The 12,955-nt window shown below is 43.3% G+C and overlaps 1 protein-coding gene across 2 annotated transcripts in view; it reads right to left on the bottom strand.

The window, feature by feature from the left end:
- USHBP1 (USH1 protein network component harmonin binding protein 1) overlaps positions 1-11,891 on the bottom strand; it is a 103,675-nt gene extending 91,784 nt beyond the window's left edge. Inside the window, exons 1-2 of one of the 2 annotated variants that reach the window (XM_082253641.1) lie at positions 11,852-11,891; positions 8,535-8,624 (exon numbers count right to left, since the gene is read on the bottom strand). In XM_082253641.1, coding sequence (XP_082109767.1) covers positions 8,535-8,589 — 55 coding nt within the window. In that variant the 5' untranslated portion in view covers positions 8,590-8,624; positions 11,852-11,891. The remainder of the gene's footprint in view (positions 1-8,534; positions 8,625-11,851) is intronic. The other variant, XM_082253642.1, reaches the window with a different exon arrangement.
- Positions 11,892-12,955: the final 1,064 nt, after the last annotated feature.

The following is a 12,955-nucleotide window of genomic DNA, read 5'->3' as shown; positions in this document are numbered from 1 at the left end:
TATGCACTGCAAGTTTGGGGAGGCAGGAGAAGCAGACTTCTCGAGGTCACTGAGGATTACAATATCTGGAACTGCATCCTCCCAGCCATGTGCTACTACTAAAGGTTCTGGGGATGGAAAACCATCTCTTAAGGTTTGACATATGTCTTCCTGTGCTTCAATGCCTCCAAAACTGCCAGAATCCTCCTCCTCCTATTCCTTCTCCGTCTCCTCTTGTATGTTCTGTGGCGTAGTAAGAACAGTGTCTGCATAAAGCAGGCCTTGAGAGGAAAGGTAGTCCTCTTCATCCCGCTGCTTTGCCTTGAGTGCCCTGTCCATAATGCCCCGCAGTGTCTACTCCAGAAGGAACACAACAGGGATTGTGTCACTGATGCATGCATTGTCATGGCTCACCATCCTTGTGGCCTCCTGAAATGGTGACAGTATAGTGTATGCATCCTTTATCAGCTGCCCTTTTGCGTGGGGAAAAAAAGCTCAGCCTGTCTAAGCCATACTTACACAGGTACTCGTTGACGCCCCTGTGCTGCATGTGCAGCTGCTGCAGCATTGCCAAGGTTGAGTTTCACCTGGTGGGCATGTCACAAATCAGGCAGGTGGAATTCCCGCTGAATTTCAGCCAACCGATCCCTGGCTGTGTTTGACCGCCTGAAATGGCTACAGACTCTTCTGGCCTGCTTTAGTAGATCTTCCAACCCTGGGTACCTATTTAGGAACGCTGCACCACCAAATTGAGGACATGTGCTAGGCATGGCACATGTGTCAACTTTCCCTGTCTAAGGGCGGACAGGAGATTTGTGCCATTATCGCACACTATCATTCCTGGCTCCAGCTGGTGTGGTGTGAACCACCTCTGGGCCTGCCCCTGCAGAGCTGCAAGAATCTCTGCTCCGGTGTGGTTCCTGTTCCCTAGACATACGAACTGAAGCACTGCATGGCACCTTTTAGCCTGACTAATTGAATAGTCCCTTGAACGCTTAGGGGGTATTTGTGGTTAGTAGGACAATTTAGCAGAGGAGGGCATTGAGGAAAGGAGGGGAAAGAGCTGACAAATCTCCCATCATCACCACAAGCTGTATATTGATGTGGCGGCATAACTAGCTGCAGCACTGAGACCTATCCTGCATCCTTCCGAATTGCAAGCAGAGTTACCCAGTGTGCTGTGAACGAAATATAGCACCCCTGACAATGCCTGCTGGACCACGTGTCAGCAGTAATGTGGACTTTGTAGCTGACTACCTTGCCCAATGATGCCACAACATTGCCTTCCACGTCATGGTACAGAGCTGGAAAGGCCTTACATGAAAAGACATAGCAACTGGGAACCTGCCATTGTAGTACAGCACATTCTGCAAATTTACGAAAAGGGGCAGAATCCATCAGACAGAAAGGCAAAAGTTATAAAGCCAGCAGCTTTGACAAGATTGCATTAGGCGCTGGGCATGTAGGTGGCAGTGACTGTATTTTTTTTCGCTGCAGCAGATGGGGCAGAGAAATTTTCTGGCTATAGTCTACAGCTGGTGGTGTGCTATTGGCAAATGTGCTGCAGGGACCTGGGACACCCTGAGCTATACCATCATCCCTGTCATTATAGGCTGCTGAGAGGTCATGAGGTATAGTGGGGGAAGACTGAGGTAAGTAAGGAGGAGGAACAGAATTGTATCTCTTTTGTGTGGCTTTCAGGTACTCTTGCCAATGGGCTAAGCGGTGGGAGGTTAAATACCATGTCAAGCATGTGGTACCCAAATGGCTGGTGTTTTTGCCGTGCCTGAGACAACGTTTGCAAATTGCAACAGTGCAATCCGCTGCACAAGGCCCAGATAGCTGAACTGTGGGAAGTAGGCCGGGAGATACCAGCTTCACCATGATATGGAATAGGGTGGCTGCTCTACTGCTCTATCCGGCACCCACGTTGCATCAGTGACCTCATCATCATCATCTCCTCCATCCTCATTACCACTGGAGACAACTTGGCAATACGCTGCGGCTTGAAGAACATGCCTGCCAAATTGTGTACCAGTTTTCTCCCCTCTCTATAGGCTCATATGCCTACCTTTCTCATCCTCAGATCCAACATCTGAATCAAGTAATGGCTGTGCATCATCAAGGAGCAAGTGGCCGAGGCTGTGTACAAATAAATCAGCTGACTCCTCCATGCCTGATGCTAGGGCTATTGGCCTGAATAGCTGTGGACAAGGAGGCAGATTTAGCCACTGGTAGATGCAGTGGACTGCGCACTAGTCTCTGCTCGGTGACGAAGGATGAGGATGGTTTAGTAAGCCAGTTCACCAACTCCTCTGCATGCTGTGGCTGGATAGCAGGGGCAACATCAACATTACTAAACAGAGGAAATTATGCCCTGCCTGAGGACTGACCACGTCCACCTTTACCTGTGGACACATATGCTGCTTGACCCCTAACAGTGCCATGGGAATGTCTGCCTCTCCTTGTTGGCCTCCCAGATATGATGGGGGTGCTTATTAACTTATTTTATTAAAATGTAATAAAGATGTGGAAATGTGTACGTGGATGCATTGTAAACAATGAAAAGTGGTGTTTGGTGCACTTTGACCTGAGTACTCACTACACAGACACACTCCACTGACACACTACAATATACTGCAGTAATACCGCACTGACGCACTTCAATATACTGCGTTAAATGTGCCTTAACGCACAAAAATTTACTATGTTAAACATGCAGTAATGAACAGAAATATACTGCGTAAAACATGCACTAACGCCCTGAAATATACTGGGTTAAACGTGCAGTAATGCACTGAACTGTACTGCATTAACCGGTTGCCGACCGCCGCACGACTATATACTGCGGCGGTCAGCCCCGGCCAGGCAGAGTGACGTATCGGTACGTCACTCGCCTGTCACTGACTTGCGAGCCTATAGCGAGCGGGCGCGCGCCCGCCGAGGCGCGCGCCCGCCGCGGCTCGTTCACAGGCAAGTCAGTGCGTGTGACCGGCGGACTCGATGTCCGCCAGTCACACTGCGATCGCTCCTGTGAAGGGAGAAAGACAGAGCAGCTTGTGTAAACAAGCTGCCTGTCAGTTCTCCCTGTGTAAAAGTAAAGATCTGACCGTTCTACTATGTAGAACGGTTGATCTTTGCTTTTACACCAATAGCAATGTCCCTACACAGTAGAAAGCACGCCCCTAGGACACACTTAACCCCTCCCTGTCCAATAAAGTTAACCCCTTCCCTGCCAGTGTCATTTTTGCAGTAACAGTGCATATGTATAGCACTGATTACTGCAGTAATGTCACTGGTAACCCCAAAAGTGTCAAAAATGTCAGTCAAGGGTCCGATCTGTCCGCCGCAATGTCGCAGTACCGAAAAAAAAATCGCAGATCGCCGCCATTACGCGTTAAAAAAAAAAACACCAAAAATGACAAAAATCTCTCTCTTTGTTAGTAAACGCGATAACTTTTGCGCAAACCAATCAAAATACGCTTTTTGCGATTTTTTTTACCAAACATAGGTAGCATAAAACAAATTGGCCGAAAAATGTTAAAAAATTTTGATTTTTACTTTTTTTTTTGGGGAATTTCATATAAAAAAATGTGAAAAATATTGTTATTTTTGCAAAATTTACGCTCTTTTTTTGTTTATAGCGCGTGATCAAAAAATCGCACAGGTGATCAAATACCACCAAAAGAAAGCTCTGTTTGTGGGAAAAAAAGGACGTCAAATTCGTTTAGGTACAGCGTCGCACGACCGCGCAATTGTCCGTTAAAGTCACGCAGTAAAAAATCGCAAAAAAACCCCTGGTCCTTTAGCAGCCAAATCCTCCGGGGCTTAAGTGGTTAAATGTGCACGAATGCACAAAAATATACTGCATTAAACATGCAGTAATGCACAGATATATACTGTGTTTTAAACGTGTACTAAGGCACAGAAATATACTGAGTTAAATGCGCACTAATGCACTGAAACTTAATAAATGTCACGTAACACATTGAAATATAGTGCCTTGCGAAAGTATTCGGCCCCCTTGAACTTTGGACCTTTTGCCACATTTCAGGCTTCAAACATAAAGATATAAAACTGTAATTTTTTGTGAAGAATCAACAACAAGTGGGACACAATCATGAAGTGGAACAAAATTTATTGGATATTTCAAACTTTTTTAACAAATAAAAAACTGAAAAATTGGGCGTGCAAAATTATTCAGCCCCCTTAAGTTAATACTTTGTAGCGCCACCTTTTGCTGCGATTACAGCTGTAAGTCGCTTGGGGTATGTCTCCATCAGTTTTGCACATCGAGAGACTGAAATTTTTGCCCATTCCTCCTTGCAAAACAGCTAGAGCTCAGTGAGGTTGGATGGAGAGCGTTTGTGAATAGCAGTTTTCAGTTCTTTCCACGGATTCTCGATTGGATTCAGGTCTGGACTTTGACTTGGCCATTCTAACACCTGGATATGTTTATTTGTGAACCATTCCATTGTAGATTTTGCTTTATGTTTTGGAACATTGTCTTGTTGGAAGACAAATCTCCGTCCCAGTCTCAGGTCTTTTGCAGACTCCATCAGGTTTTCTTCCAGAATGGTCCTGTATTTGGCTCCATCCATCTTCCCATCAATTTTAACCATCTTCCCTGTCCCTGCTGAAGAAAAGCAGGCCCAAACCATGATGCTGCCACCACCATGTTTGACAGTGGGGATGGTGTGTTCAGGGTGATGAGCTGTGTTGCTTTTATGCCAAACATAACGTTTTGCATTGTTGCCAAAAGAATTGATTTTGGTTTCATCTGACCAGAGCACCTTCTTCCACATGTTTGGTGCGTCTCCCAGGTGGCTTGTGGCAAACTTTAAATGACACTTTTTAAGGATATCTTTAATAAATGGCTTTCTTCTTGCCAATCTTCCATAAAGGCCAGATTTGTGCAGTATACGACTGATTGTTGTCCTATGGACAGAGTCTCCCACCTCAGTTGTAGATCTCTGCAGTTCATCTAGAGTGATCATGGGCCTCTTGGCTGCATCTCTGATCAGTCTTCTCCTTGTATGAGCTGAAAGTTTAGAGGGACTGCCAGGTCTTCGTAGATTTGCAGTGGTCTGACACTCCTTCCATTTCAATATTATCGCTTGCACAGTGCTCCTTGGAATGTTTAAAGCTTGGGAAATCTTTTTGTATCCAAATCCGGCTTTAAACTTCTCCACAACAGTATCTCGGACCTGCCTGGTGTGTTTCTTGTTCTTCAGGATGCTCTCTGCGCTTTAACCACTTTACCACCGGAGGATTTTGCTGTCTTCCGTCCAGGCCACTTTTTGCGATTCGGCACTGTGCGACTTTAACTGACAATTGCGCGGTCGTGCGACGCCGTACCCAAACTAAATTTACGTCCTTTTTTTCCCACAAACAGAGCTTTCTTTTGGTGTTATTTGATCACCTGTGCGATTTTTACTTTTTGCGCTATAAACAAAAAAAGAGCGTTTATTTTGAAAAAATAACAATATTTTTCACATTTTTTTATATGAAATTCCCCCCAAAAAAATGTAAAAATCAAATTTTTGGCCAATTTGTTTTATGCTACCTATGTTTAGTAAAAAAAAATCGCAATAAGCGTATTTTGATTGGTTTGCGCAAAAGTTATTGCGTTTACTAACTAAGGGAAAGATTTCTGTCATTTTTGCTGTTTTTTTTTTTAACGCGTAATGGCGGTGATCTGCGATTTTTTTTGCGGGACTGCGACATTGCGGCGGACAGATCGGACCCTTGACTGACATTTTTGACACTTTTGGGGGTACCAGTGACATTTCTACAGTAATCAGTGCTATATATATGCACTGTTACTGTAAAAATGACACTGGCAGGGAAGGGGTTAATTTTATTGGAGAGGGAGGGGTTAATGTATGCCTGGTGCTTACTGACGTGTGGGGGGGGGAGGTGACTGTGTGACAGAAGGACAGATCGGATGTCCAGCTATGCTGAACACTCCGATCTGTCAGTCCCTGTCACTATGGAGATCCGCCCCCTTGGTGTTTACACACAGCGGGCGGATCTCCAGACTCGATCCCCGACGATCGGGGCAGAGCAGCGGCAATCGCCGCTGCTCCTCCCCTGGCCCGACTCCCGCTGTGAATGAACACAGCGGGAGCGAGCCTCCGGTGGCGCGCGAGCGCCGCCCACAAGGGGCGGAGTCCAGCGACGTAGGTCTACGTCGCTGGACGGGATCGCGGCACTTTGCCGCAGTAGCCTCAATGTAAGCGGGGCTAAAGTGGTTAAACGGACCTCTGAGACTATCACTCAGAGATCCTCACTGAACTTCTGGAGAGAGTTTGCTGCACTGAAAGTAAAGGGGCTGAATAATTTTGCACACCCAATTTTTCAGTTTTTTTATTTGTTAACAAAGTTTGAAACATCCAATAAATTTTGTTCCACTTCATGATTGTGTCCCACTTGTTGTTGGTTCTTCACAAAAAATTACAGTTTTATATCTTTATGTTTGAAGCCTGAAATGTGGCAAAAGGTCGCAAAGTTCAAGGGGGCCGAATACTTTCGCAAGGCACTGTATACTGTGATAAACATGCACTAAATGCACTGAAATATACTGCTATAAACAGCACGTAACATGCTGAAATATACCACGTTAAACACGCAATAACGCACAGAAATATACTGCATTAAACGTGCAGTAACGCACTGAAATGTACTGCATTAAATGTGCACTAACACACAAAAATATACTGCATTAAGCGTGCAGTAACGCACAGATATATACTTTGTTAAACGTGCACTAACACACAGAAATATACTGCGTTAAATGGCACGTAACACACTGAAATATACTGTGCTAAATGTGCAGTAAGACACAGAAATATACTGCTTTAAACGTGCAGTAACGCACAGAAATGTACTGTGTTAAACGTGCAGTAATGCAATTAAATATACTGCGTTAAACGGCGCGTAATGCACTGAAATATACTGCGTTATGTGCACTAACCCACAGAAATATACTGCGTTAAACGTGCAGTAACAGATTGAAATATAATGTGTTAAATGTGCAGTAACAGATTGAAATATAATGCGTTAAATGTGCAGTAACATACATAAATATACTTCGTTAAACATGCACTAATGCACTGAACTATACTGCAGTAAACTTGCCCTGACAAAATAAACTGACATTAATGTAAAAATGAATGGTCACTACACACACTGACTGAACTATTATTAGATTCCCACTAAAGTGAAAATGTATGTTTACTACACTCACGCTGACTGAACTATCACTAGATTCACACTAAAGTGACACTTAAAGTAAAAATGAATGGTCACTACACTCACACTGACTGAACTATCACTAGATTCACACTAAACTGATATTCTACACTGACAATAGAATCAGAATAGCACACTATAGCACACTAACTCTCTAGTAGCACTGAACAGAGCCCTGTTCTATCTCTCTCCACAATGATATCACACTACAAATGGCCACTAATGAAAGAATACTTTTATAGTCTAGGGCAGGAGTAAGAGCAAGGAGCCATGATTGGATAGAGCCATTATTACTTTCTCCAAACATGGCTCTGGCAGTGCTCTGTGCCCTGATTGGGCAAAGATTTCATTGCTTCAGGCAATCAGGGCTTCCTGTGCACTGGGCGACGAAGCAGTGCATTGTGGTCATTCGGCAGGTCGAATGCCCTGATAATTTTGGTGTTCCTCAAACGGGTGTACAGCCAATGTTCGGCTTGAACTCATGCTTCGGCTGAACCGTTAGCCCATCCCTAGTGCCTAACAATGTGTAATGTGTGTTATATATGCTGTTTTTACTTTACTGTCTGTTTTTTGCTTCCCTGCTTTACAAATTGTCAAATCGCAGCACGGGTCGGCAGGTGAAACAGGAAGAAAGGCCGCAACATACAGGTAAGTTGCCAGGCCTGGAGCTGCTGCCTGCTTGCAGTACAACTACTGTGGGTGGGCTCCAAGTTGTTAAAATGATTAGCTCCTATTTATGTAAAACCTTAATTGATTATAAAGTGTGAGCTGGAGTTTGGCTTCAGTTTGTTAGAGCATTTAAATTTGCTGGTACTGGTACATCTAACAACCCCCACCCCGACTGACAAAGCTGCTGTCCAAAGGTGCCCTTGTGCTCCTTCATCCAGAGTAGGGGCACTCTAATACAGACGATATGTTACTGGCCAGATCACCAGGTGAAAATAGAGGGAAAAGAGCCTTAAAAACAGAAAACAAATACACTTAGCAAATATAATCATTGGTAAGCTGCAGTATATTACATTTTTGGTTTGGGTTCAATACGGCTAAGATTTGTAATAACAGCACAAGCAGAATACTTTTGTTTGTATTATATCAGGTGTATTAAACTGGCTACCCCTATAATCTGCCCTTCAGAGAAAAGGGCTGTTAGCAGACAGGAACAAATATTTTTCCAGGTTGATGTACAGAGGGGTTATCTGCAAGGGTTTTATTTTAATTGACATTCTGTATGTCTGTGACTATATTTAAAAATATATTCATTTTGCTATCTCTCTTCTATGTTCAAGGTTAGATACAACTACCTTCATTTCCAATATGTCCCCGAGGTGGCTGAATTTCATTATCTGATTCATCCATCTCTTTTTCTGTGGCTTGATTAAAATTTTCTTAAGCTGAAACAATAAGACACCGGATGAATACGCTTCTCTCTGTTCTGTACAACATGCTTTGGAAGTACAATAATGCACATGTAGCACCCCTTACTGCTGCGCAATGTGTGATGACTCCCCAAGTGGCTTATGAACCTAGAATTTTAACATCATAGGATGGTTCTTTGGCATGTGGTGGGGAGAAACAACGACTGAGCCCCAGTCACTTTATATGCTCATTATAGTTTTTTTTTATTTTTTGCTCAAGAAACCTGTGGAGAGTGGGATAGGGGTACGGAATGCCCCAAAAAACAGCAAAATATCCCAGGTACTATGCAGGTAGTTACAGGTACCTTACAGTGCTGAAAAATGAGGTAACCATGCAATGTCCATCTGGCATCTCCCCCCCCCCCCCCCAAGCTCTCCTGGACATTCTTCTGCATAGCAGACTGTGAAGATGCTCTAAGGCAGGTGTGTCAAACTCAATTTCATTGTGAGCCGCATCAGCATTATGGTTGCCCTCAAATGGTCGATTGTATCTGTAAGACTATGTGTATAGAGCTCACCATCCCCCTTATATCAGATGTCTAGAGCACCACCACCATCAGAAGTCAAAAGTCCCCCACCCTCTCTTACATTACAGTGCACTCCCCCTTACCTTGCGTTGCCGCCAGGAAGAAGCTGGGGGTGGAGCTGGGAAGCCGAAAGTGCATGGTCTAGAGTGGTGAGTTTCAAGGTAGAGGCAGAAACAAGGGGGTTTCTGCAGCTGCAGAAGAGGTGTGGGGCCACATGAAATGGCCTGGAAGGCCGGATTCAGCCCGCGGGCCTTGTGTTTGACACATGTGCTCTAGGGAGTAATTTTCCTCATTCTCTAGGCCCTAACAAAAAGCTAGCTTAAATTCCTAGGCTCTTAGGCCAGGCTCCAATAAAACACCCCTTCATTGTGGCATTATCACTATTCTAAAGAGCTGCAGTAAAGGCAGACTTACATTGGCATCCTCACCAGGCAAAAACCTTTCTGGAAGGTTGCTCCAAATACTTATCCTCTATTTGTCCTTTACCTGCAGCTTACATCACATCAAATAATTAGTTGTTTAATGCAGATACATTTTCATAACTCAATACATTGTTACTTCTCAGACTAACTATTATAGACAACCCAACAGAAGCAGGTGGAAATAATCAATATCTTGAACCTATGCATAACATGGTCCCTACACACACACGTAGCACCGTTCTAGAATAGTTTGCTAAGGAAATTTAGTTTGGCTCCTCCTGTAATCAAGAGAGCAGTAATTTTTTGGTCTGGTCTTTTTAGGGCTTCACAGGCTGGGAGTTTGATTACTTGCCCCATCTCTGGAAGAAGTTTCTGGAGCTTAAAGAGGGAAAATTCAAATTATCAGTCTGAATATTGAATAGGGCCTAGCCAATCCCTGTAGAGGTGTGCCCAGAAGGTGGCAGGGATGCTGTTAAATAGCTTAGAGATCTTACATAGTTAGTGAGGTTGAAAAAAGACATCAGTCCATCCAGTTCAACCTGTGATGTGTGTGTGTGTTTGCTGTTAACCGTACATTGTATACCCCTCTATGTTGTGGTCTTTAAGGTGCCCATCTAATAGTGTTTTGAAACTATCGATGATCCCTGCTGATACGACTGTTTGCGGAAGATAATTCCACATCCTTACTGCTCTGACAGTAAAGAACCCCTTACGTACTTTAAGGTTAAACCGCCTTTCCTCTAGTTTTAGTGAGTGGCCACGTGTCTTATTGTATTCCCTTTCTCTGAATAGTTTGTTCCTTATGCTAGGGTTGCCAGTACAGTATTTGTACATTGATATCATATCCCCCCTCAATCGTCTCTTCTCCAGAGAGAATAAGTTCAGTGCTTGTAGTCTTTCCTCATAGCTGATGTCCTCCATTCCCCTAATTATTTTTGTTGCCCTTCTCTGGACTCTTTCCAGTTCCAGCACATCCTTCCTGAGGACCGGTGCCCAGAACTGGACAGCATACTCCAGATGTGGCCGGACCAGAGTATCTGAGGAGATTGTAATTTTCCCCCGCCAGGGATGGATCAGTGAGCTTACCCCGAGACACCTTTGGAATGGGTGCTGGATTTCTCCACCAAGGGATTGAGCCTGTGGATGTATCTGCTGTATGATTTGCAAGTAGATACTTTACCTATTCTACCAGCTACATCATGGTCCCAAGATCACAGTGGTCCAATCTTCAGCAGTCCAATATTCCCCTGATCAGTCAACAGCACTCACCCTCCCTTATCTGTGCACTGTTGATTGTGTGTTCAGCAGCAGTTCAGATCTCAATTGGACTTTAATCACTTGAGTCCCGGGTGCTATTTAAAAATGGCACTGGGACAGCAGCAGTTTGTTCTACTGCCATTTTAAAATGGCACCAAGAATCAGGCTCAGACTGGAACTGTCATCACCTGAAATGATCAGCTCCTGGGTTTTGGATCTTGCTAAACAGTGCTGCATAACAGTGCTGGTAGCAGATTATTACAAACACAAGTTGCCATTGCTAACCCAAGCTGATCTTGTATATTCATTTTGAGTTTTACCACTTCACTATGTTACAAAAAATATATACTTTTGTGATATTTTAGTCTACAGAATTTGAGGCTTATCTTTTAAGGTGAATATTTAGGGGTGTGCAAATTGCGTAGTAAATGTTGCAAAAAGTGCAAGATAATGCTTTTTTCCCCCAAAAAAATGACCTAGAAAAAAAAAAATATATATAAATATATATATCTGCTAATGTCTAATAGGGTTGACTGAAAACACTATAAAGTGCAGAACAGAGCCTCCTTAACAAAAAATCACTTTGGGACTCAAGGAGATTTAAGGAAAAAAAGACCATGGGGCTAAGGTGGTTAAGTAGCATCAAATCAAAGTAGTGTGTCAGCACCGATTATAGTAGATTTTTTCTATGTTAAAACTTTACAAGGAAAGTAAATTAAACTTATAAAAATGAAATAATGAAGGACTTTAAAAAGTGAAGTTATACATTTAAAAAAAAAAAAAAAGCTTGGGCACCAAAACAGTATAAAGGTAAACCTTACATACATTTCAGTAAAATAATATAATACGTTTTATGCATAATAACACAAGGTGGAAATCACAAGGTCTATGCAGATAACGTTACTATTACCATTTTCATTGTAATAAACAATAAGAACCACAGAAAAAGTTAATATTAAGCATACCATTGTACATCATCATGCAGGCTTAAACTTACCTCTTATGTTTAAGTCGACCATTGTGTCCACAAGTTCACAAGTGACTGAGAACAAGGGAAGGAAACAGGACATGATCTGGAGACGCGGACATTCCTCTACTAGGAAGGGGCTTCCTGAGGATGGAGGTCAGAGTGAAGTTCCAATACAGACAACTTTTAAAATATAAAGTAATATATTGTCTACACAAGTAGTTTATAATGGCACACTTTTTAGTTAGCTAAAATCTCTTTGTTTTGCAGCCTGAAACCTGAGTTGTTCTAAAAATTCGTAGTTAAAATGGAACTCTGAGCAAAATAAAAAAAAAATTGTATATTTAGAATATACTGCAGTTTGTCACTAGTGTAGCACTTACCCCCAAAGGAGCTGCTGATGTATGGATCCCCGGGTTTCAGGCGACAACAACCTTTCTGGCAAAACCACACCCTCTGACACACCAAGACTAAATAAGGAGGATTTATTTGGGAAATTTTCCCAACAAGGCAACAAAAACAATATGGTAATAGCAATAAACAATTACAGATAATACATTTGCACAACACCCAAACAATAGGAGGATAAAATGCCTCTAAACCTGAACCCTGAAACTAGGGAGGTCCTAACTATTCGGGCGGTACTAGAAACTAAAGGCCTTTAGTGTTTTCAAACCTCTCCCACTGGTCAGTGTAGATGAACTGTTGGGGTCCAAAGTTCCAGTATTGGAGCACTGAGGTTTAAATGGAACCCACAGTATAGGGCCAGTGTCCTCTCACCACCAAGCAGTCTATTACTACACTTCCTCCTGCTCTTTAGCTTCTGGAACCGGTGTTGTCGGCAGCGACTCAGCGACTCCGGACCTGGCCATGGCAATCTCACTGTTCACAATCTCTGATAGCTGTGACCTTTGTGTAAATGTGGCAGCCCAATATCTTTCTCTTTCTGATACTACAGCAGGCAACTCTCCAACACAACAGACCACTCCAAGCCCTGGCATCTGCTTCCTTTCCCTACTCCCACCAACACAGCTTCTGGGCCTTGTAGTCCTACACAGATTTACATCACTGAGTTCAGTCTCTCTGGGGACTACCCCCCCGAAGTTTTTGCTCCTCCCAGCTGTCCTCAGTCAA

This window comes from Pelophylax lessonae (genome assembly GCF_965119305.1).
Source record: "Pelophylax lessonae genome assembly, chromosome: 1".
In the NCBI taxonomy this organism is placed as follows: Eukaryota; Metazoa; Chordata; class Amphibia; order Anura; family Ranidae; genus Pelophylax; species Pelophylax lessonae.
This window is presented reverse-complemented; position numbering and strand designations above follow the sequence as displayed.